This window comes from Gracilinanus agilis, chromosome 3 (genome assembly GCF_016433145.1).
Source record: "Gracilinanus agilis isolate LMUSP501 chromosome 3, AgileGrace, whole genome shotgun sequence".
NCBI lineage: Eukaryota > Metazoa > Chordata > Mammalia > Didelphimorphia > Didelphidae > Gracilinanus > Gracilinanus agilis.
The window spans coordinates 237,332,441-237,355,762 of record NC_058132.1 but is presented as its reverse complement, the minus strand read 5'-3'; the positions used below and the strand labels follow the sequence as shown (position 1 = coordinate 237,355,762).

The 23,322-nt window shown below is 36.4% G+C and overlaps 1 protein-coding gene across 1 annotated transcript in view; it reads left to right on the top strand.

Annotated features, from left to right (window-relative positions):
- PPP1R1C (protein phosphatase 1 regulatory inhibitor subunit 1C) overlaps positions 1-17,072 on the top strand; it is a 235,329-nt gene extending 218,257 nt beyond the window's left edge. Inside the window, exon 6 of the mRNA XM_044666473.1 lies at positions 16,984-17,072. Coding sequence (XP_044522408.1) covers positions 16,984-17,072 — 89 coding nt within the window. The remainder of the gene's footprint in view (positions 1-16,983) is intronic.
- The last annotated feature ends 6,250 nt before the right edge of the window (positions 17,073-23,322 follow it).

Here is a 23,322-nt window from a genome sequence, read left to right as displayed (position 1 = left end):
ATAAAAAATTTCAGAAAGTATTGACTTTTCTGAAGCCATGACCTCCTCCAAGAACCTAAATATAATATTTTAAGAAATCATAAAATAAAACCTCTCCAGAGCTCTTTATACAGGAGGGCAAAATGGAAATAGAATAAAGTAGTCACGTCCTGAAGGAAATCCCCAAATGTAAAACTTTCAGAAATATTATAGCCAAAATCCATAGATCAGATCAATCAAAATCCACTTCCAGATCAATTAAAAATACTGAAAGCAGCCAGAAAGAAAATACTAAGAAACCACATTTAGGATAATTGGCTATTTAGCAGCCACCACTATCAAAGAGCAGAGATCATGTAAAAATATTTTACAGAAGGCTTACAAGGAAGAATAAGTTACCCAGCAAAACTGAGTAAAATTCCATTGGTAAAAAAAATTAATTGTTTTGTGAAACAAAGGATTTCTTAGCATTCTTTATAGAAAGATCAGAGCCATGTAAAAATTTTGACGTATAAACTAAGGAGTTAAAAGAAGCATAAAAAAGGTAAATATAAAAAAGCAACAATGCAGATTTAAAAGGACAAATTAAACAGTTTATATTCTAATTCTAAAATGGGAGATGATTCATGTGTACCCTCTGAACTCTATCATTATCAGGGGTCATAGAGGGAGCTACAGAATGCCTGGGAGTGTTTGCTATGTTCTAATGATCTTAAGAGTGGAAAAGAAAGGAAAGAAGATTGTCCTAGGCTTCCAACACACAATTATCTCACATAATGTGAGTAAATGCAAGTAGAAGTCTATATATACACAAGGAAAGGAAGAGTGATCCTTAAACATTACAATCACCTGAACTGGTCAAATGAGGGCAGAACATAGAAACACACAGAGAAACACAGTTGAGTATAGAAATATATTTAACAGGGAAATAGGAGGGAAAGAAGTGAAGGGCAACAACAACCTTTTGAGGTAGTTCCTATTATTATCCTAATTTTTTTTTTACAGTTGAGGAAACAAGACTCAGGCACAGGTTAAGTGACTAGCCCAAGCTTACATAGCTAGTTAGAATCTGAGGCAGATTTAAACTGTAGTCTTTCTGACTCCAGGTGCACTTTGATATCCAGTGTATCACCTCACTGTCTGAGAAGTGAATAAAGGGAAGAATTAAGTATGTGAAAAAATTTATATCTCTTTTTTGGGTAGCAAAGGATGGGGATCTAAAGGAATATCTGTTAATTGGGAATGTCTGGACATGTTATGTTATATAAATGTGTTTGAGTGCCAGTGTGTAGTAAGAAACAATAAAAAGAATGGTTTCAGTGAAATATGGGAAAAGTTTATGAACTTGTATAGAACGAATGGAGCAGAAGCAGGAGAACAATTTATACAGGACAATATGGTAAAAACAAACAACTTTAAGAGACTTAGGAACCCTGGATGACATAATTATTAACAATGGTTCTAAAAGACTGACAGTGAAATATGTTACCATGTCCTTGATAGACAGTATAGAACAGGATACTTGTATACACACTGTAACATGAATGACCTTAAGTGGTGTGAGCTGCCTCACAGAATTCTACAGTACCCCCAGAACTCCAGGAGAGGGGCAGTTGGGGCAGTAAAGAATGTGGGTATAAAAGCAGGACACCCAGCTTGGCAAGGTCACTCTTTGGGGGAGCTGGGTGGTTTGAGAGGAGTAGGATTTTACTTCTCTGCTAGCTTAGTTCTGACCTTAGGGAGCAGCATGATTCTTTGCTGTTTTACTCCATACAAATTAAACCAGGCTGGGAGCACTGTGAAAATACTCATATGCAGTATCCCAGCTAATCTTTAAACAATATGGATCTACAATCAAGATTACCTTCACCATCTTAACTAGAATAACATTAGATTTAAGAGAAAGTTTGGTGAGGGAGTAAATTACTCAGAGGCATTCCCCTCAGGGGGATTGCTATTTCTGTCAATATCCTGAAGATACTAGATAGTTTTACCTCACCCTCCATCCTAGAAATAATCCTTCCTTTCCTGTTTTCCCAAATTAATAAATCCCTTCCCTTGTTAAGTTTGTGGGTTGTATGAAGTTAATATTTATAGGCTTTACCAACTCCATCCATACATTACCAAAGCCAATCTTCATTCAGGCAAGCTCTGAGCATAGCTGTGATCCAGAGGGCAAGGCAGCTGTTTGAAGTCATTCTGAGCCCTTTAGCTACCAGGGGCTTTGGAAATAATCTTCCTACAGTGGAAGCTACTAATTTCTGTGGGATAATTCCCTATTTGTGAGCCAATTTAGCCCTGAGATGCCCAAGTTAATATAGCCTCCATTTTTGGCCTGCAAGGGTTTCTGTTATAACTGTTATTCTGGGGAAAAACCCAGGATGGGGAGGAGAAAGGATCCTAATCACTCACTCCCCTCCCTCCTGCTATTGCTAGCAGCATGACATTGTTGCCAAGTGGAATCATCTCTACAACACACACACACACACACACACACACACACACACACGCACATTTTTCTCAGTTGAGGAAGTTCTGGGAAGGAGAAAAGACAGATAATGAAAAAAAAATTCAATTACATTTTTTTTAAAGTTAACCTTGGAGCTAGGAAATGATAGTCCTTATTGCTTAGGGAAGGTGCAATGATGTTAATACATGACAGAAAAAACAGAAGTACTCAACTATTTTGTTTTGGTTTTCTTCAATAAAGAGAATAATTTCAAGCCAAAAAAGTACTCGGATAGTAATCCATTCAACAATAGTAAAATACTTTGCTGAATATGATTATTGAACTAGCTGCAAAACCCTTTGATAATAGTCTGTATCTCATCCACAGCACCTACATGTTGCTTAATCTAAGTCACAGGGGAATAAAATCAGTGATGAAGTACTGAACCACCTGGGGAAAACTGGTGCCAAAACCACATTAATATATTCAATATAGTTGCTTACCTCACTCATCACATACCTTTTAGCAAAGTATGTGGTTTCAGAAAAGGAAATTTAAAACTCGTCTCTCATACCAGGTTTTCAGCCCAAATCCTGATTGATCAGCAAATTTAAATAAATGAAATAAAATTATTATAGTACTGAAACTGAAAGGAAGCCAAGAATGAGTCCTAACATGCAAAACATATTTTATATGTGTGACTAATTAGTTTGTTAATGGAGAAGCCTCTGGACTTTGATGAAGTTAAAAGCAATTGGATGCAATGGATCATAAAATTTAGAAATGGAAGGGACCTTTGAAAATCATGGATTTCAAACCTCACTTTTAGAGATGAAGAAATTGAGGCTTCTAGAAATGAAATCATTTGTCCAAGGTAGTAAGTGTAGCAACAAGAATTGAACTTAGGTCCTCTGATTTAATCATCCCCTCCCTCCCTCCCACTCTATCAGACTGTTCATTTTCTGTTTTATTTGAACTAGTTTTGTGAATTTTTCAATCTTGTCTGTTTTTCTATTCTATCTGGTAATTGTGTGCAGGAGATTTTCAATTAAGTTTGCACTGTACTTAATTGGAGGGCTGTGAGGTCCCTCTTTCTCTGAGATTTTGGCATTCTCTTTAGATTGGAGAAGAGAAGATTAAGATGAACCATAATAGTTATCTTCAAATATAATATAATAACTCTTATTTAATTATTCGAGGTTTAAAAGCACTTTCTTTGTAAAAATAGTGAAGCAGTTGATAAAAGTATTATCCTTCTTTAAAAAGTTGAAGAATATGAAAGGAGTCCAATTGTGCCACAGGGTCACAGAACTTCTGACTCCAATTCCAGTGCTTTTGTCATCATTCTTTTTAGCTATAGAAAGGGAAGTAGATATGTTGCTCTGGATGCCATGTCTAGCACCAAACAGTAGAAATTAGAGTCAGATATTTAACTCAGTAAATAAAAGAGCATTTTGAAGAACAAAGCTGTCCAATTTTGGGGTAGCTTATCCCAGTTGTCTAGAAAACTTTTCTTTACTAGAGATACCTGGAGGTTGAGTAGTCATTTGTCAGAAACTCTATTGTTTGAGTAGAGTTTGGATTATATAATTTCCAATTATTAAATTTAATGATCTTATGTGTACTCTTGGAAACTGGGTTCAAGTTTGGAACATAGCTTTAAAGGTTCGGGCTCTTTACATTCCAATGCTAATGAAGAAGCTTGACCCCCTTTCCTCCCTAGATTAGAGATGATGTAATGACCTGTTAGCCAGAACAGGAAACTTGACCTTCAATGTCCACTAATGGAAAGTCTCCTAAGGAATCAGTGGTTCTGCTAATGGTTTTCTTTTTGTTTTTGTTTTTTTGTCATTGTCACTAAGATGGTGGTATTTTTTATTCTAAAATTCACATGTTCTTTCCAGTGCCTTAAGTAAAATAATTTCCAATGTTGTGAAGCCAATTTTCTTTCTTAATATCACATATAGGTTTCAGCCAGTGAGAGTTCTAATTGTTCTTTGTATACCCCAAAAAGTACGTATCTCTCAGGGCTATGTTGAGGGTGAGGTCCTTCTTCTCTTTCCTCTTTATACTATTTTACTTGGAGATTTCATTAACAGCCATATATTCAATAATCATATAAGTGTTTATGATTTTAAAATATTATTATCTTTATATAACCTTCAGAATGACATCTCCAACTGAATGTCCTATAGTATCTAAAACTAAACATGTCCAGAATGGAACCTGTTTTCTTTGCCCCGAAGTCTTCCTACTTTCCAAACTTCCCTATTACTGTCAAGAATGCTGCCACTGGGGGCAGGAAGGTGATTCAGTGAATTGAGAACCAGGCCTAGAGAGGGGAGGTCCTGTGTTCAAATTTGGCCTCAGATATTCCTAGTTGTGTGACTCTGGGCAATTCACTAAACCCGGCATTGCCTAGACCAGTGATTCCGAAAGTGGGCTCCACCACCCCCTGGTGGGTGCTGAAGTGATCCAGGAGAGAGGTGATGGCCACAGGTGCATTTATGTTTCCTATTAATTGCTATTAAAATTTTAAAAAAATTAATTTCCAGGGCCACTAAGTAATACTTTTTCTGGAAAGGGGGCTGTAGGCAAAAAAAGTTTGGGAACCACTGGCCTAGACTTTACCTTCTGTCTTAGAACCAATATATACAATATTGATCCTAGGACAGAAAGTAAGAGGTTTTTTGTCTGTCTGTTTTTTGTTGTGTTTTTTTAAGTGCTATTATCCTCCAAGTTTCTCAGGTCTAGGTCATTCTTAAATCTTCATTTTCTCTCACCCTCACCCTCAGATTCATTCTTTTGCCAAGTCCTATCAATTTCCCCCTTGAAACGTCTCTTGCATGCTTCCTTTTATCTCCTCAGATACTGCTACCACTCTAGTACAGACCCATATTACCTCATGTCTAATTTTTTAAAATTTAAGTTTAATTAATTAATTTAGTTTTGAATATTTTAAAATGCTTCCGTGATTCATATTTTTCCCCTCCCCTCCTCTCATCCCTCTCCTGTAATCAATGAGCAATTCCACTGGGTTTTACATGTATCATTGATCAAGACCTACTTCCATATTACTAATATTTACACTAGGGTGATCTTTTAGAGTCTACATCCCCAATCATATCCCCTTCGAAATATGTGATTAATCAGTTGTTTTACTTCTGTGTTTTTACTCCCACAGTTCTTTGGATGTGGATAGCGTTTCTTTCTCATAAATCCCTCAGAATTGTCCTGGATCCTTACATTGCTGCTAGTAGAGAAGTCCATTACGTTCAATTCTACCACAGTGTATCAGTCTTTGTGTACAATGTTCTCCTGGCTCTGCTCCTTCCATTCTGCATCAATTCCTGGAGGTCGTTCCAGTTCACATGGAATTCCTCGAGTTGACTATTCCTTTTAGCACAATAGTATTCCATCACTAATGGATACCACAACTTGTTTATACATTCCACAATCAAAGGACATCTCCTCATTTTCCATTTTTTTGTTACCACAAAGAGCACAGCTATAAATATTTTTGTACAGGTATTTTTCCCTATTATCTCTTTGGGTTACAAACCCAGCAGTGGTATGGCTGGATCAAAGGGCAGGCAATCTTTTAAAGCCCGTTAGACATAGTTCCAAATTGCCTTTCAGAATGGCTGGATCAATTCACAACTCCACCAGCAATCCATTAGTGTTCCAATTTTTGCCACATCCCCTCCAGCATTAATTACTATCCTTTGCTGTCATTTTAGTCATCTGCTGGGTGTGAGGCGAAACCTCAGAATTGTTTTGATTTGTATTTCTTTAATTATAAGACATTTAGAACACTTTTTCATGTGCTCATTGATAGTTTTGATATCTTTATCTGAAAATTGCCTATTCATGTCCCTTGCCCATCTATCAGTTGGGGGATGGCTTGATTTTTTGAACAATTGATTTAGCTCTTTGTAAACTTGAGTAATTAGACCTTCGTCAGAGGTTTTTTTATAAAGATTTTTCACAATTTTTTACTTCCCTGCTAATTTTGTTTGCATTGGTTTTCTTTGTACAAAACCTTTTTAATTTAATGTAATCAAAATTATTCATTTTACATTTTGTAATATTCTCTATCTCTTTCTTGGTCTTAAAATCTGTCTTTTCCCATAGAACTGGCAGGTATACTATTCTATATTGACCTAATTTACTTATAGTTTCTTTCTTTATATTTAAGTCATTCACCCATTCTGAATTTATTTTGGTGTAGGGTATGAGAGGTTGATCTAAACCTAATCTCTCCCATACTGCTTTCCAATTTTCCCAGCAGTTTTTGTCAAATAATAGGTTTTTTTTTTTTTCCAAAAGCTGGGATCTTTGGGTTTATTGTACACTATCTGCTGAGGTCATTTACCCCAAGTCTATTCCATTGATTCAACCTTCTCTCTCTTATCCAGTACCAAATTTTTTTGATGACTAAGGCTTTATAGTGTGTAAATAGAATTGACTCTAGCCGATTCATAGTCAAAAATCTACTCATCCTAGCTGTAGAAATGATGTCACCCTCACCTTCCTTAGTGGGGAGGGGAGAGGAGTTACACACACGTGACAATAAGTAACAAATCAAGAACAAGGGACTGCCCTTTGGGCAGTCCAAATCAGTGTAGAGACTGCCATTTGTCCACTTGAATTAGAGGTGGGCCCACAGGAAGTGATGAAAGACATTATCTCTTTAAGTTTGTTAGTTACTTCCTATTAAGGCAGTTCCCACTCTGAACTTGGTGCTGAATGATCTCTCCTGAGACCACAGAACACTTGCACTCTGTATTGTCATGTGGGTAAGTTAGGCTGACTTCCTTGGCCTACCTAGGCTGCTTCTAAACTTTGCCTTAAATAGGCATTAGCCTATCTGATTGCTAGGCCTTGTGGCTTGTAGCCTGATTTATTTAGCCTTTTAACCTTCTCTCTCGTCCAGGCCTAACCAGGCCTGGACTAGCCTCTCCCCTTTCTCTTTAATCCTATACCTTCACCTTCCTAATTGTAAATAAACTTGCCTTAACAGGATGCTGACTTGAGTCTGATTTAATTACGGAATCAATCTGAACTGTTGATTCCTGGTGGCCACGTTTTAAATATATATCCATAAAATACCTAAATTTCCCTCTTACAATAGTACAGTTTAAGATCCCATACTGCTAGGCCTCCATCCTTCACATTTTTTTCAACAGTTCCCTTGATATTCTTGATCTTTTGTTCATCCAAATGAACTTTATTACATTTTTTTCTAATATACTAAAAATATTTTTTGATAGTTTAATGGGTATGACACTAAATAAGTAAGTTAATTTGGGTAGGATTTTCATTTCTATTATATTAGCTCATCCTACCTGTGAGCAATTAGTGTTTTTCCAATTATTTAAATCTAGTTTTAATTGTGTGGAAAGTGTTTTATAGTGCTTTCATATAGTTCCTGTGTTTGTCTTCGTAAATATATTCCTAATTATTTAATATTGTGTGATTTTAAATGGAATTTCTCTAATTCTTGCTGCTGAGTGTTGGAAATATATAGAAATACTGATGATTTATGTGGGATTATTTTATATCCTGCAACTTTGCTAAAGTTGTTGATTATTTCCACTAGCTTTTTAGTTGATTCTATAGGATTCTATAAGTAGACCATCATATCATCTGCAAAGAGTGAGAGTTTAATCTCCTCGTTGCCTACTTTAGTCCCTTCAATTCCTTTTTCTTCTCTAATTGCTATTTCTAGCATTTCTAATACAATGTTAAATGATAGAGATGTTAATGGGCATCCTGGCTTCACTCTTGATCTTATTGCGAAGGCTTCTAATTTATCCCTATTGCAGATGATGCTTGCTGATGGTTTAAAATATATACTGTTTATTATTTTTAAGGAAAGACCCATCTATTCCTAAACTTTCTAGTATTTTCAATAGGAATGAGTCAAATTTTGTCAAAGGCTTTTTCTGCATTTATTGAGATAATCATGTGATTTCTGTTGGTTTGGTTGTTGATATGGTCTATTATGTGGATAGTTTTCCTAATATTAAACTATCTTTGCATTCCTGGTATAAATCCTACCTGACCATAGTGAATAACCTTCCTGATAACTTGCTGGAGTCATTTCGCTAGTATTCTATTTAAGATTTTTGCATCTATGTTCATTAAGGAGATTGTAGTTTTCTTTCTCTGTTTTTAGTCTGCCTGGCTTTGGAATGAGTACCATATTTGTGTCATAAAGGGAATTTAGTAAAACTCCTCCTTTGCTTATTTTGTCAAATAGTCTGTATAGTATTTGTATTACTTGTTCTTTAAATGTTTGATAGAATTCACTTGTGAATCCATTTGGCCCTGGGGATTTTTTCTTAGGGAGTTCCTTGATGACTTGTTCAATTTCTTATTTCTGAGATAGCATTGTTTAAATATTCTATTTCCTCTTCTGTTAATTTAGACAACTTACATTTTTGTAAATATTCATCCATTTCACCTAGGTTGTCATATTTATTGCCATATAATTGGGCAAAATAGTTTTTAATGATTACCTTAATTTCTTCTTCATTAGAGGTGAGGTCTCTCTTTTCATCTTTGATACTGTTAATTTGGTTTTCTTCTTTATTTTTTTATTAGATTAACCAGTACTTTATTTTATTTGTTTTTTCAGAGTACCAGCTCCTAGTCTTTTTTTCTCAAAATATCTATTAGCTCAAATTTTTCTAACATTTCATTCACTTCCCTTCTTTCTTATTTATTTTTTGGTTTGATTTATCTAGCTCAGATAGAGGAAGGTTAAAGTCCCCCACTAGTATGATTTTACTATCTTTTTCCTCCTTAAGCTCCTTTAAATTCTCCTTTAGAAATCTGACTGCTGTATCTTTTGGTTCATATATGTTGAGTATTGATATTTCTTCTTTATTTATACTGCCTTTCATCAAGATGTAATTTCCTTCCTTATCTCTTTTAATGAAATCCATTTTTTTTATTTTATAAAGTTTATTATCTGACAAAATAGAACCACATGACTAAGTTTTTCTACGTGCTCAAAAATCCCATGTCCACAGTTGTTACCACAGGAAGAGAAGAGAGTGAGAGACGTGGGATTTTTGAGCACGTAAAAAACTTAGTCATGTGCCTGCTGCTGTTTAATGTGTCTTTTAGAACACACAAGCTGGGAATTCTTGGAGCCACTCTCTGGGGAGCTGGGAAAGTATAAATCCCTCTTTACTTTACACCCCTGAGTGCTTGGATGCTACTTGTATTGGAAGCCTGGGTGTATATTATCAATAATTAGGCAATAATTAGCCTCATAAAGGGCTTTTACCTGAGGAGATGCTTCTACCCTCTTAACTCCCTGTCTACATGGCAGGGGAAGTAAACTGCTCTCTAGTGTTTTTACACCTGGGAGGAGGGGAAGGAAGGCTACTCTTTTAAACTACAGACAGGAAGTTGAATTGCAAGCATGGCCCAATTTCCTGCCTGTCTCAAACAGCTCCCATTCCAGGAGAGAATTACAGAGCTTGCTCAGCTCAGAGTTTTGGGGTATCTTCTCTTACTATTGTTACTTGGAGCACTGGTTCTTGCAATTATCTTGAATAATCCTGAGATTCAGGGGAGAAATTCATGTCCCTATACCTCCTTGCCATTCTGGCATGCCCAGTCTCTATAACACATCCAATATGGGATTCCTCCACATTATGCTCAGTGTGGAATTCTCCCTTTCTATTGGAGATCCCAGAGGTGTGACCAAAGGAATGTAGGTGAGTCTGAAGGTGAAATTTTTAAGCCTTTTCAGACTCCTTTGTTTCATGGAAGTCTCTGTATTGGAATTGGAAAAAAATTACTCTTGAATTCATTGCCTGTATCCTGTCATATACATTGTATTTGCTGATTGCTTGTTTTAAGATTTTATTTTGTTCGTTAGGTTCTGTTACACTATGTCACTTTAAGTTACTGTGTTTTGACAATTAGCTATATGTGCTGTTAAATTATCTTTATTTGTACCTCCCATGTGACTGGACTGGAGAAAATACCATTGTAAAAGTACCTTTGAGTTGTTTACAACAAGAGGTAAGGGTCCATTTAGTAGCTGAAGTGTATAGCACTATTATAATCCTCACCTCTGCATTTATAAAAATGTAATGGATGAGACATATAAATACTTGCCTTTTGTGGCTCTTACAGTCTCATCCAGGAGGTGGGAAGGCTTTCATAGAGGGTGTGACACCACTGGTTGATTTTCAAGAAGGGAGCATTACCCAGATAACCTGGTGGCTTCTGGATGTTTTTTTCTATTTCTAATTCTTCAGCTTACTCTTTTCCTCCACCAGAATGATATAGATTCTTTTGGTGATATTTTAGACCCAAAAGGTTTTATTGAATAGCTGCTATATAGTCTTTTAAAAAAAGTTATTTTCATCATGAAAATTAATGTATTCTGAGTTGACCCATGTGTTTGTCAACACCCTCCTCAGGGGGCATTGTATAATTGTCATAAAATTCTAGTTTTATAAAAGTTTTTCTTGTTTGAGAATAATTTTAGGATAAGAAAGTTGCTACCTCCCAGAATTCAGGAAGTGAACTGCTTAGAGAAGGCACCATGGATATGCCTGCAAAAACCTCACATTACACCAAAAGATCAAGAATGAACTGTGGGATGTACTGAAATTGAGCTAGCTGTGGGGGGTTGAATGCATTTGTTTTGAATGTACATTTTTATGCCAAAAGTAACTTCCCCCAATTAGCTTTTTTCATTGTGCCTAACAATCATTGCTTTTGTTCTCTTTCCCTTTTATCTCCAAATTAGTACAATATTCTCTTTACATGATCCATTGGGGAGACAAGTCTCCCAAAGGATCCCAGGGGTGATTGTGTAATTAGAATTAATTACCCTAAAAAACTATAATTCCCAGAACCTCACTCTCTTCCTGTTGTTACATGCTGACATAGACAGGATATAAATTTTGTGCATTTCTGTCTCTCACTCTCTTCTCTTCCTGCGGTAACAACTGTGGACATGGGATTTTTGAGCAAGTAGAAAAACTTAGTCAAATGGTTCTATTTTGTCAGATAAGAAACTTTATAAAATATAATACTTGAAGTATTGGACATTAATTTAAATATTATAGATCATAACTGCTACTCCTGTCTTCTTTGTCTCAGTTGTAGTCCAGTAAATTCTGCTCCACCATCTTACTTTTACCCTGTGTATATCTATCTGCCCCAAGTGTTTTTCTTGCGGACAACATATAGCATGATTCTGGTTTTAAATCCATTTTGCTATCTGCTTCCTTTTTATTGGTGAGTTCATCACATTCACAGTTATGATTACTATCTGTGTATTTCCCTCTATTTTGACTTCCTCTGTAGGTTCTGCCTTTTCTCTTATCCCTCTTACTGTCCCCTCCAACTTTTTGCTTTTAGTCAGTTTCCCCACTTTCCCTTCCATAATGTTACTCCCCTTCCCAGCACCTTCTCTCTTATTGATTCCTCTCTTATTTTAGTGCCTTTTAAACTACCCCCCCACCTCTTCCTCTCTTATATTGCTTCACTTCCCACCAGTCCATTTATTACTCTTCTATTTCTCTGTAGGGCACAATACAATTCTCTGCCCCAATTGATTTGATTGTTCTTCCCTCTTTGAGTCAATTTCAAAGAGTGTAAGAATTAAGTATTACCTATCTCCAACCTCTTTCACCCTTCCATTGTATTGGTCTTCCACCACCCCTCCCCCATGTGCTTTTTTATGAAATGTAAATTTACCCCATTTTGTGTCTTTTCTCATTTCTCTTAGTATTATCCTCTTTTTTACCCCTAGATTTATACATATATATGTATACATACATATACATATATATTGACATTTCATCCTATACAATTTGTCTGTCACTGTTTCCTCTAAGTGTGTGTGTGTGTGTGTGTGTGTGTGTGTGTGTGTGTGTGTGTGTATGGCTACCCTGATGATAATAACAATTTTTAAGAGTTACCAACATCATCTTTTCTTTCAGGAATACAAATAATTTCAACTTACTGAGTCCCTTAAAATAAAGTTTCTTTGTTTGTTTTCCTTTTCTTAATTATTTTTTGGTGGTTCTCTTGAGTTCTGTGTTTGAGCATTAAATTTACTGTTTAAGTCAGGTCTTTTCTTTATGAATGCTTAAAAGTTTTCTACTTTATTAAATGACCATACTTTCCCCTGCACGAATATAGTCAGTTTTGATGGGTAGTTGATTCTTGGTTGTAGATCCAGTTCCCTTGCTTTCTGGAATGTCATATTCCATGCTTTCTGGTCCTTCAGTGTGGATGCAGCCAGGTCCTATATTATCCTAACTATGGTTCTATGATATCTGAATGACTTCTTCTTAGCACCTTGTAATATTTTTTCCTTAGTCTGGTAGTTCTTGAATTCAGCAATAACATTCCTGAGCATTGTTAATTGGGAATTAAATGCAGTAGGTAATCTGTGGGTTCTTTCAATCTCCACTTTTCCCTCTTGTTTGAGAATGTTGAGGCAGTATTCTTGGATAATTTCCTACAGAATGATGTCCAGGCTTTTTATTTTGTCATGATTTTTTAGTAGTCTAATAATTCTTAAACTGTCTCTCCTGTATCTATTTTCCATGTCTATAGTTTTGTCAATGAGATGTTTCATATTTTCCTCAATTTTTCATTCTTTTGATTTTGTTTTATAGGCTCTTATTGCCTTGTGAAGTCATTTGCTTCTAGTTATTGCATTCTAATGTTTAAAGACTGAATTTCATCCCTGGCTGTTTGGTCATCCTTCTCCTTCTGGTTTTTCTTTGTAGGTCATCTTTAACCTTCTTTCCCTCATTTTCAAGCTGGTCAATTCTGGTTTTTAACATACTATTTTCTTGCTTTAGTTCATGTGCCTCTGTTTACAGATGACTTATTTTGCTTTATAAGTTCTTTTCCTAATTGTCTTCAGCCTCTCTTAATTATTATTTGAATTGTGTTTCGAGTTCTTCTGAGCCTTTGTCCAATTCCCTGGAATTTCTGTATTTTTTTCTTGGTGTTCCTTGATCCTCCTCTGTTCCATTTGCCCTTTGTTCATTACCTGGATAGAAGCTGTCCATTGTAATTTCTTTTTATTGTTTTCTGTTGTTTACTCATATTTTTTCCTTCTTTCCCCCCTGTCATTGGCTGTAATCTTGCTCCTCTGTTTTTGCTGGATCTGTGGGTTTGGGCTATTTTGTCCTGAAGGGGCTTCTTCTCTGCTTTGCTGATTGACTAGATTAAGCTGATTGTGTATTAATGAGTCCTGAGGTCAGATCTTCCCCAGCTAGCATCAGAAGCTGAAGGTGTAGGTACAGGTGTGGAGGATAAAGGGAGATGTGCTTCCTGCCTTGTTATTAAAGTATTCTGTAGTGGTTGCAGTCATCAAGGCTCTCAGCAAAGTCAGTTGGGGAGGGCTATTGGAGATTGAGTTTCCCTGGCCTCTGAAGGCTTTGTATCTGTCCTATTGATAAGGTTAAGCCAGGGGGGAGCTGGATGTACCCTGAGGCCAAAACCTGAGGTGGGGCAAGATGAAGAATTTTGACTGAGGCTAGGCTCCCCTCTTTGTGCATCTCCTCCAGCTACCACACTGCTGACTATGATCAGCACCCTGAGCCTGGCACAGCTCCCTTCAGGCTAGAGCCCTTTCCCCAGTGATTCCAGTGACCCCACAGTAAGTGATAGAGGGGTCCTAGGAATTTCCTTCTTCCTTTTCCTTAAGCCAGAGAATTTAAAAATTCCACCTTTTATTTTTTTTAGTACCTTTTAATTTGAATCCAGCAGGAGGGTCCCCCGGCTCTGACCTGTTGTTAGATTTGGTTTTCTTTCCCCTCAAAGCACTTTGTTTTTGATTGTGTAGAAGGGTTTTCACAGAGGTCTGGACTTTTGCTGAGTCTAAGCAGAGGCCATCTTGACTCTGCCCCCTCACCTCATGTCTAGATTGGTCTCCTTGTCTCAAATCTCTCCCTATTCCAGTCCACCCTCTACTCGGTTGTCAAATTAATCTTCCTAAAACATATACCTGACCATGACACTGCCTTAGTTGATAAAGTCTAGTAATTCCCTATAACTTTCAGGATCAGATGTAAAATTCTTTGTCACACAAAGTCCTTCAAAATTTGATTCCCTTCTACATTTCTAGTTTTTTTCTGCCTTACTCTTTCCCAACATATTCTGTGATCTAGTGATACTTCTTTGATGTTTCTTGCACAAGACACAATCCCTTCCAGCTTTGGACTTTTCCAGTGGCTATTCACATTAATAGAATTCTCTCTCTCCACTTCACTTCTCAGCTTCCTTAGCTTCCTTCAAGACAAAATAAAATTCCACCATCTACAAGAAACCTTTCCTGAACCCCCTTAATACTAATCCTTCCTATCTGTTGAGATAAGTTTTTGGATTAAAAATATTTTTATTAATATAGATTGGCTTTTCAGATATGAGTCTTTTTCTACCCAGGATCTCCCTCTCCTCCATGAAAAATTAGAGCTACTTGTGAGATATACTCTTCTAGACAGGTACAGAATGAATACTGTTTATTGAGTAAGTAAGTATTGTAGCATCCATGATCTTAAATGTGGTTAAGGCTGCCTCACAGAATTCCACAGTTCCCCCAGAACTCCAGGAGAGGGAGCAGTTGGGGCAGTTAAGAACCTGGGTATAAAAAACCAAGATACCCAACTTGCAAGGACACTTTTGACACTGCTTTGGGGTTCAAGGGAGGCTAGGAAGAAGTGTAGCATTGCTTTTTGTTAGCTCATCTCTGACCTTAGGGAGCAGAGTGTTACCTTGCTGGTTTACTACATAGAGACTATATCAGGCTGAGTGTACGGGGAAATATCACCTCACTTACTAGATCTCAATTATCTTCAAGCAAGATAACCTTTCCATCTTAAATCTAGTTACATTAGATTAGGAGAAAGATTATTTAGTGAGTGGGATAGAAGTTAAGTTGTTCAAAACACATTCCTTGAAGATTTTAGTTAGCTTACCTCCCTTTCATTCCTAAAACCATTTCCTCTAACCCTGTTTTCCTGAAAATAATAAACCCCTTTGCTTGATAAGCTACTGGGCCTGTGAGAAGTTATACTAGGATATACTCACCATCCATATACTTTACCAAAGAGAAGATCCATTCTTACAAGCACTGGTGCAGTTTCTTCCCTGAGAGCAAGCAATCTGTATTTGAAGACATCCTGGAACCTCTTCTATCCTAGGGTTTAGGGCAGGGGTCGGCAACCTTTTTGGCCATGAGAGCCATAAACGCCACATTTTTTAAAATGTAATTTCGTGAGATCTGTACAGTGCTCACAGTGCGCACTCCTGTAACAGTGCGTACTCCTGTAACAGGGCCTGAAAAAAAAATTGACTTTATTGCTCCTGCAGAAAGAGCCATATCTGGCCCTCAAAAGAGCCAGATAAGGCTCTAGAGCCATACGTTGCCGACCCCTTGTTTAGGAAATAGTTTAAACAGTGAGACTTGCTGACCTCAGTAATAATTCTACAAATTTTGTATCTTTTTTCCTTAGATTTTTAGACTTATTTCATACAGCATTTTCATGGATTAAATTTTATCATCAAATCACTGAGACTGGGATTAGCAAATTTGCATCTCTATAGCCCAAAGAAATAGACAAAAATGTTCAAGCAATTCATATATATTCTGTGTCTCCTATATGTCAGGCATTATACTAGCCACTGAGGATAATAGGATAAATAATGAAGCAATCCTTACTTGCAATTAGTTTACATTTTAGTGAGGAAGATAGCAAGCACATATAATATTTTATGTAGTGCAACTATAAAGTGAATAAATATAAGTACAGACAAATTAGATTAATACAAGGTAGTTTGGAAGGAAAGGATCTAGGAAGGGGACTCAGGAGAGGCTTCATGCTGAAAATGGTGAGATGAGATCAGTGCAGTCTAGATTCATTGTTTAAAAGCTAATTTAGATTACATATCAAAGATACTTTAATAGAGATATTAGTATAAAGTAGTTATGGAGAAATGCTGAATTATTTGCAATTCAATAGCCCAGTCTATGAATTTAGGTGCATAAAGGAGTCAACAATTATGATGCTTTTGTTGCAAGTGAGTTATGGGAATGGCACCTTTTCAATCATTTTATGACTTTAGTTTCCAGGAATTTCAAATACTCTTGTGCAAAAAGAATACATGAATGCCAGGTGAAATTCTAAATCTGAAGTGAATAGCATTTTGGTGTTACAATAGAAGTCTCTTAGCTGGGGCTATACTTAAGAGGTTTTTAATAGGTTGTGATGTTAATAGAGATGATTTAATTGAAAAAGATAGCCTGTGTCTAATGGAAACTTGGCCCTGTGCTATGCTATTGTTGAGTGAATTAAAAGGTTTACATAAGACTACATTGTTGAAGTTCTTCAGGGGAAATAAAGACAAAACAATAGCCAGCACCTTGAAAACATTCCACTGGCATTTCTATTCCCCTTATTTGCACAAAGCAGCAGATCTTGCAGAAATAAATATCACTTATTCAATTCCACTTTAAAAGCACTGAAAATAAAAAATGTTCTTTCTGCTTTCAGGAGTTAAACATCTGAAAAACCAGAATGACTCAGCATTCCCAGAGGAAGAAGAAGGAGTTAATGAAAGAGAAGAACAGTGGGACCACTAGTCATGGAAACAAGAAAAGAAAGGTTGTTGTGAATAATTGAACTGCTAACCTTTCCGAATATCCCCTGGAACTCCACTGCTCAGCTTCTGGAAGCATTCTCCATCTTGGCACTCTATAATCACCCAGTAGTGTACCTTCACAGAAGCACTCCACTGGATTTTAGAACCACGTGCATCTTCTTCCATAGCACTTATCACCCAGGAATAAACATTTATTTTACAATGAGCTTTCTTTCTAATGACTTAGAAATACCATTTGCAAACATGTTAATAATATAACTTTAATATTGCCAGTGCTTTATTCCCAATGTCTTTCTGTTATGATTTGCATTAAAGGTCAACTGTAAATAGTATCCTTCTAAAGCTACAAAATAAATACAAAATGCCTTTAGAAATGGTCATGTGTCTGAGTCGAACTTGGAGAAAAATGCTTAGTGAAAGGTGAACGAACATCTAAGTCAGTCACTACATTGATCACATTTAAGTATACACTAGGATTTAGCATGTGCTTCAAAATGATCGTGTTGGCTTTGGTGAATCATGAGACCACACTATATTAAGCTCCTGGCATTCTATTTCTTCCTCTGTGACTGAATTTTAATTGTAATTAAAATGAACTCAGAATTTTGTTCTTTTCCTAAGTTCAGAAAAGTTCTATTTCCCAGCTTCTTCCATTCCAGTTTAAGATGGAATACCACGATGGGGCAGCTGGGTGGCTCAGTGGATTGAGAGCCAGGCCTAGAGACAGGAGGTCCTAGGTTCAAATCCGGCCTCAGACACTTCCCAGCTGTGTGACCCTGGGCAAGTCACTTGACCCCCATTGCCTACCCTTACCAATCTTCCACCTATAAGTCAATACACAGAAGTAAAGGGTTAAAAAAAAAAAAAAAAGATGGAATACCACGAGAAAAAAGCCTCTGGATCCAAAAAAGAAATTTCTTTATGTTTTGCTGAAAATATATCACCACTGTACTTGTTTCTATTGCTTCTGTTTTGTCAAGATCATCAATGTTGTATACATATTTCCTTAACCATGTTCAAATCCCATACATTCATTGACTTAAAAGCACTACAGTATGTACTATGTACACAAATATAAAACTGTACAAGTTCCTGTCATCAAAGAGCTCACTTTCTCTCTCTCTTTCTCTGACATAAAACATGACTTTAAGCATAATAAAAGGTAATCTGAGGAGAGACAGAGAGTCTCAAAGGTGCCAGGAGTATCCTATGCAGTTATAAAAGCAAAAGATGGCAATTAAATTAGAGAATAATATCTGATAGATTAACTCATTTGGAATGTGGAGTTCTTTAAAAGGAGTAACATACAATATGCTCAGAAAGATGAGTTGGAGAACTTTAAATATCAAGGAGAAATCTCTATTTTTCTATATAATAGAGAATCATTGACAATTTTTGAGCAGAGGAATGATATAGTCAAATCTTTGTTTTAGGAATATTGTTTTAGTAACTGTGTGAACAGATAGCTAGGTGGCATGGTGGTTAGAGTACCTGACTTGAAGTTAGGAAGGCTAATTTTCATGAGCACAAATCCTCAAACACTTGTTGGCTTGTGACTCTGAAAAGGTCACTTATCCCAGTTTGTCTCAGTTTCCTCATCTGTAAAATGAGCCAGAGAAGGAAATGGCAAAAAATTCCAGTGTCTTTGCCAAGAAAACTCCAAATAGGGTCATGAAGAATTGAACATGGTTTAAAATAAGCTCAATGAAAGAAGTTATGTAAGTATGGATTTATGAAGGGCAAGTTTTGAAGTGATGATACTATTAGTAGACTATTGGAATAATTTAGAAAAATAGTGTCAAACTCAAATAGAAAGGAGGACCACTCAATCATACATAAAGATTCCTGCAAGTTGCATATCATTTAGAAAACCACATATCATCTGTTATTTTGCATTTTTATTTTTTCAAATATTTCTCAATTGCATTTTAATCTGGTTCCTATAAAATTCATGCTTGACACCTCTGGTTTAGATGGTGAAGGGTTGAATGAAATGATGAGTGACCATGTAAGCAAGCAATGCTGTGAAAGTAGAATTAATTAATAAGACTTGGCTACTGATCTCATATAGGAAGCATGAGGGAAAATAGTCAAAGGTGATTTAAAGGTTGTGAATATGAATAATTGAAGATGGTGACACTTTCAACATAAATAGAAATGTTTGAAGATGGATTGGATTATGAAGGGGGCAGAGAAATGATATATTTCATTTTGAACATGTTGAATTTTAAATGTTGATGAGACATCCAGGTAAACATGTTTATCAGGAAGTTGGTAATATAGACTAGACTTCAGGAGGAAAATTTAAAAAATACATTTAGGTTTGAGAGTCCTCTGCACAGGGATCCTATTAGAATTCATAGGAGAAGAGGATATCCCTGAGAAAGAGCGAGTAGTATGTCTAGAACTGAATTTTTGGAGACAACCAATGGCTAGGAGATAGCTGACAATTAAGCAAAGGGTCATATGAGTAGGAAGATCATTAAGGCAGAGCATTGTCACAGAAGCCAAGGGAAAAATATCCAGGTGGAGGGGTCAACAGAAAAAAAAAAAAACTTCATAAAAGCCAGATGGAATAAAGGCTAAGAAAAAGTAGTTGGACTTAGCAGTTAAGAGATTACTGGTCACCTTTTAGAGATAATTTCAGTCAAGTGGTAGGATCAAAAGAGTTGAGAATTAGACATAAGGTGAGAAAATGAATGCAATTAGTGCAATCAACTTAAGGAATTTGGGTGCAAATTCCTGGAGAAACCAGAAAGGATATAGGATGATAGCTTGAAGAAATGGTAAGTTGAGGTTTTCTTTTTTTTCTTTTTTAAGGATAGGAGAACTAAGTATGTTTGTAGGCAGGAGAAAGAGATCCCAGAGAAGACATGCAAACATATCTATGTGGGATGGTGATATCCAAGATTCGTGACCATCCCCGTGAGTGATTGAGTTGGAATGAAGATGTACAACATAAGAGTTAGGAAAGTTGATGAAGTTAGAGGCTAAGGAGTTCCAGAGGATCTCATGGTGAATATTAAAGTACCTGAGTATGAGGGCAATGGTTTGTGGGAAAGGCAAAAGTATGAGGCAAGAATTAAGCTCCTTGATAAAGGGAAGAACAATGATATGAAGCTTGGATATGATTGCTCAAGGATTTTGGAAATGTATTATAAATAGAATGAACACTAAAGGGAAAGATTTTGTTGAGTGTTAATGGCAAAGGCACACTTCAAAAGGATAGTGAAGAATAAGGAAAATGTCTTCTTTTCCTGGCACAGTCTTAAGAGACTTTAGAGAACTGGCATCTAGTACTGGAGATAGAGATCCGAGATACATAGTCTTTCAAAGGAACTCAAATTACTATTAGCACCAAAATATGGAAAGAATATGAGGAAAAGAGAGCTAGGATGAAAAGCAGGTTTTACTAAGGAAGAGGGTTAAGGTTAATAGGGATGAGAATATAGTCTCTTTTTACTCAGAAGGGTTATGATCTTTTTTCTCCTTTAGCAAGTCTCAGACTCAGGCCTTTTAATTTCTTAGCTAGGAAGCTTTCCAATACAATTTTTCTCAGAGAGGTATTGAATGATAATTGTCATAGTCATTATTTTCATAGGCTATCAGAAACCATTCTTTTTCCTGCAATATTTTTCCTCACTGACTACCTTTAAATTAGTGTATGGTAATGTCAAAACAAATAGCCGCAAGTTACAGTCAATCCTCTCAGTTGCAATGATTTTCATTGCATAATTTTGAAAACAAAAAAAAGGCACTCTTATCTTTCCTTGATCCACATGTACAAACAATTCAGGTTAATTACATACTAGGTAATAGAAAATCCTGTCTTATCACATCAAAGGTTTTAAAACCCTGCTGCAACATATTTTATTTTACTTGCCCTGAGGAAAATCTTGGGGGTAGTGAGGGTGGAGGGGAGGGTATTAGGGAAGTTGAACTGAGAGGAAGAATTTACCAGAATCTTTTACTTGCTTTCTAAATCCTTGGCTCTGGGTATCCAAATCTCAAAGCTTTAGCATTTGTAGTATCTATCTCAGAGCAAAAAACAAAACAAGAAATTCTCTATTTGTCAGACTTTAAAAAAATTAAATGTATTTATTTATGTTTGTTTGTTTGTTACAAATACCAATATTTCTCACTGTTGAAATCTGTCTGAACACGGTCCCAAATGGCAACTGGTGAAACCACTTAGCACAGTTAAAATTAGGGTAATATTCCAAGGACTTTTCCTCAGGACCTAGCATTTAGAAGTCACTGATAGCACTTGCAAAGCTTAAGCAATGTGGAAACTATAGAGATTAGAACCTAGTTATGAGATAGTTAAATCAGCTAATGACCCCACTCTGTCCCATTCTTCCACATTTCTCTCATAATGATGAGCTTGGTGAGCTGGAGTTCCTAACTGGAGGGCCATTGTTTCCTGCTGTTTGCCCCTAGCAAGAGTTGTGCCCTGAGTACAAGAATTCCTATGTACAGGTTCTGCCACTGGGAATGTTGGTGTTAAACAAAACAAACAAACCAAAAACTCATGGAAAGTAAAAGATTGCTCAATATTTGCTATAAGACATAGTTTGTAAATAATTTGAAATAGTCCTTCATGAATTCAATTCTACCTAACACTAAACTTTCTAAATAGATTAAAACATAATCTTAACTACCATTTTATTTCCACCTCTATAATAAGATGAGGTTCATATCAGTAAGAGAAATTTCAGTTCCACACAAGGCTTTGTAATAGAGCCAACTTCTACAGCAAATTTCTCAACATTCCCACTGAGAGCTCTGTTAGGGATGCTTAGTTAGTAAACCACACTGGAATCATGTGGTTTCAAATTTCTCCAAGTATTCACTTTATTATTATTATTTTTTAATCCTTACTTTCTGTCTTAGGTTCAGCACTAAGTGTCAGCTCCAAGCAGAAGAGTAATAAGGACTAGGCAATCAGGGTTAATTGCCTTGCCCAGGGCCACACAGCTAGAAAGTATCTAAGTTCATATTTGAACCCAGAACCTCCTATTTCCATGCCTGACTCTCTATCCATTGAGCATTCTAGCTGCCCCTCAGGTATCCACTTTATACTCATAATAGAAACCTGGATATTTAGAAGGCAGTTGTAAAGGAAGGGAAAGAAGAAAGAAAGATGCAAAAAGTTGAGAGATTGGGAGAATGGATTGCATTGGTGTAGATAAAAGCAAACTCAGAGATTTTAGAAAAAAATAAACTTGGAAAAATAATTGGTTTTTTTCCTAAAAGCAGTTTTTACTCCCACCTTTCTCCTACCTTACATTAGCATCTCCTTGAAGGCAAGGACAATATTGTTTTTTAGTTTTACGGTCTTAGTACTTAACACAGTATTCTTCAGTGGGTGTTTATTTAATTGAACTATTGATTTTCATCTTTGAAATTCAGTACTCCCCTATTCCCACCATTTTCTCTGGCTTTGGGAGAAAAAAAAAAAGAGTCTCATTTCAATTCAAGCATGACATCAAGGTAATCTGTTCTGGGTCTATTATAATCATAGAAGTATAGATTTAGTCAAGGCAAGGATTGAAGAGATCACCTCCTTCAGTTGCCTTATTTAACAGATGAGGCCAAGAGAAATTAAATGATTTGCCTAAGGTCTTAAAGATAAAGCATAGCAAAACTCCCTCCACTAATACATATCAATAACTCTCCTTAAAAACAACAACAACAATAAAAACAACAAAAAACCAAAAAACTCTCATATATGTATAATCAGCTATTATATGTCAGGGAGAGATTTGAATTTAGGTTTTGTAAGATTAAAATTAAAAAAGAAACTAAAGTAAAAAAACCTAATTAGGGGGCAGCTGGGTAGCTCAGTGGAGTGAGAGTCAGGCCTAGAGACAGGAGGTCCTAGGTTCAAACCCGGCCTCAGCCACTTCCCAGCTGTGTGACCCTGGGCAAGTCACTTGACCCCCATTGCCCACCCTTACCAATCTTCCACCTATGAGACAATACACCGAAGTACAAGGGTTTAAAAAAAAAACTAATTATCTCACAAAATTAAAAAACACGTGAGCAAGTTCTCCTGAATCTTGCCTCACCTCACCCCCACAGCGCTATCAACCCAAGAGAGTGAGAGGCGGGGCTATACCAAATTTATATCCTCCCTATGTCAGCATGTAACATGAGAAGGAACATGGGATGCTGGGGATTGAAGTTCTAGGATACAGAAATTAATTACACAGTTTCTTGACGCCAGA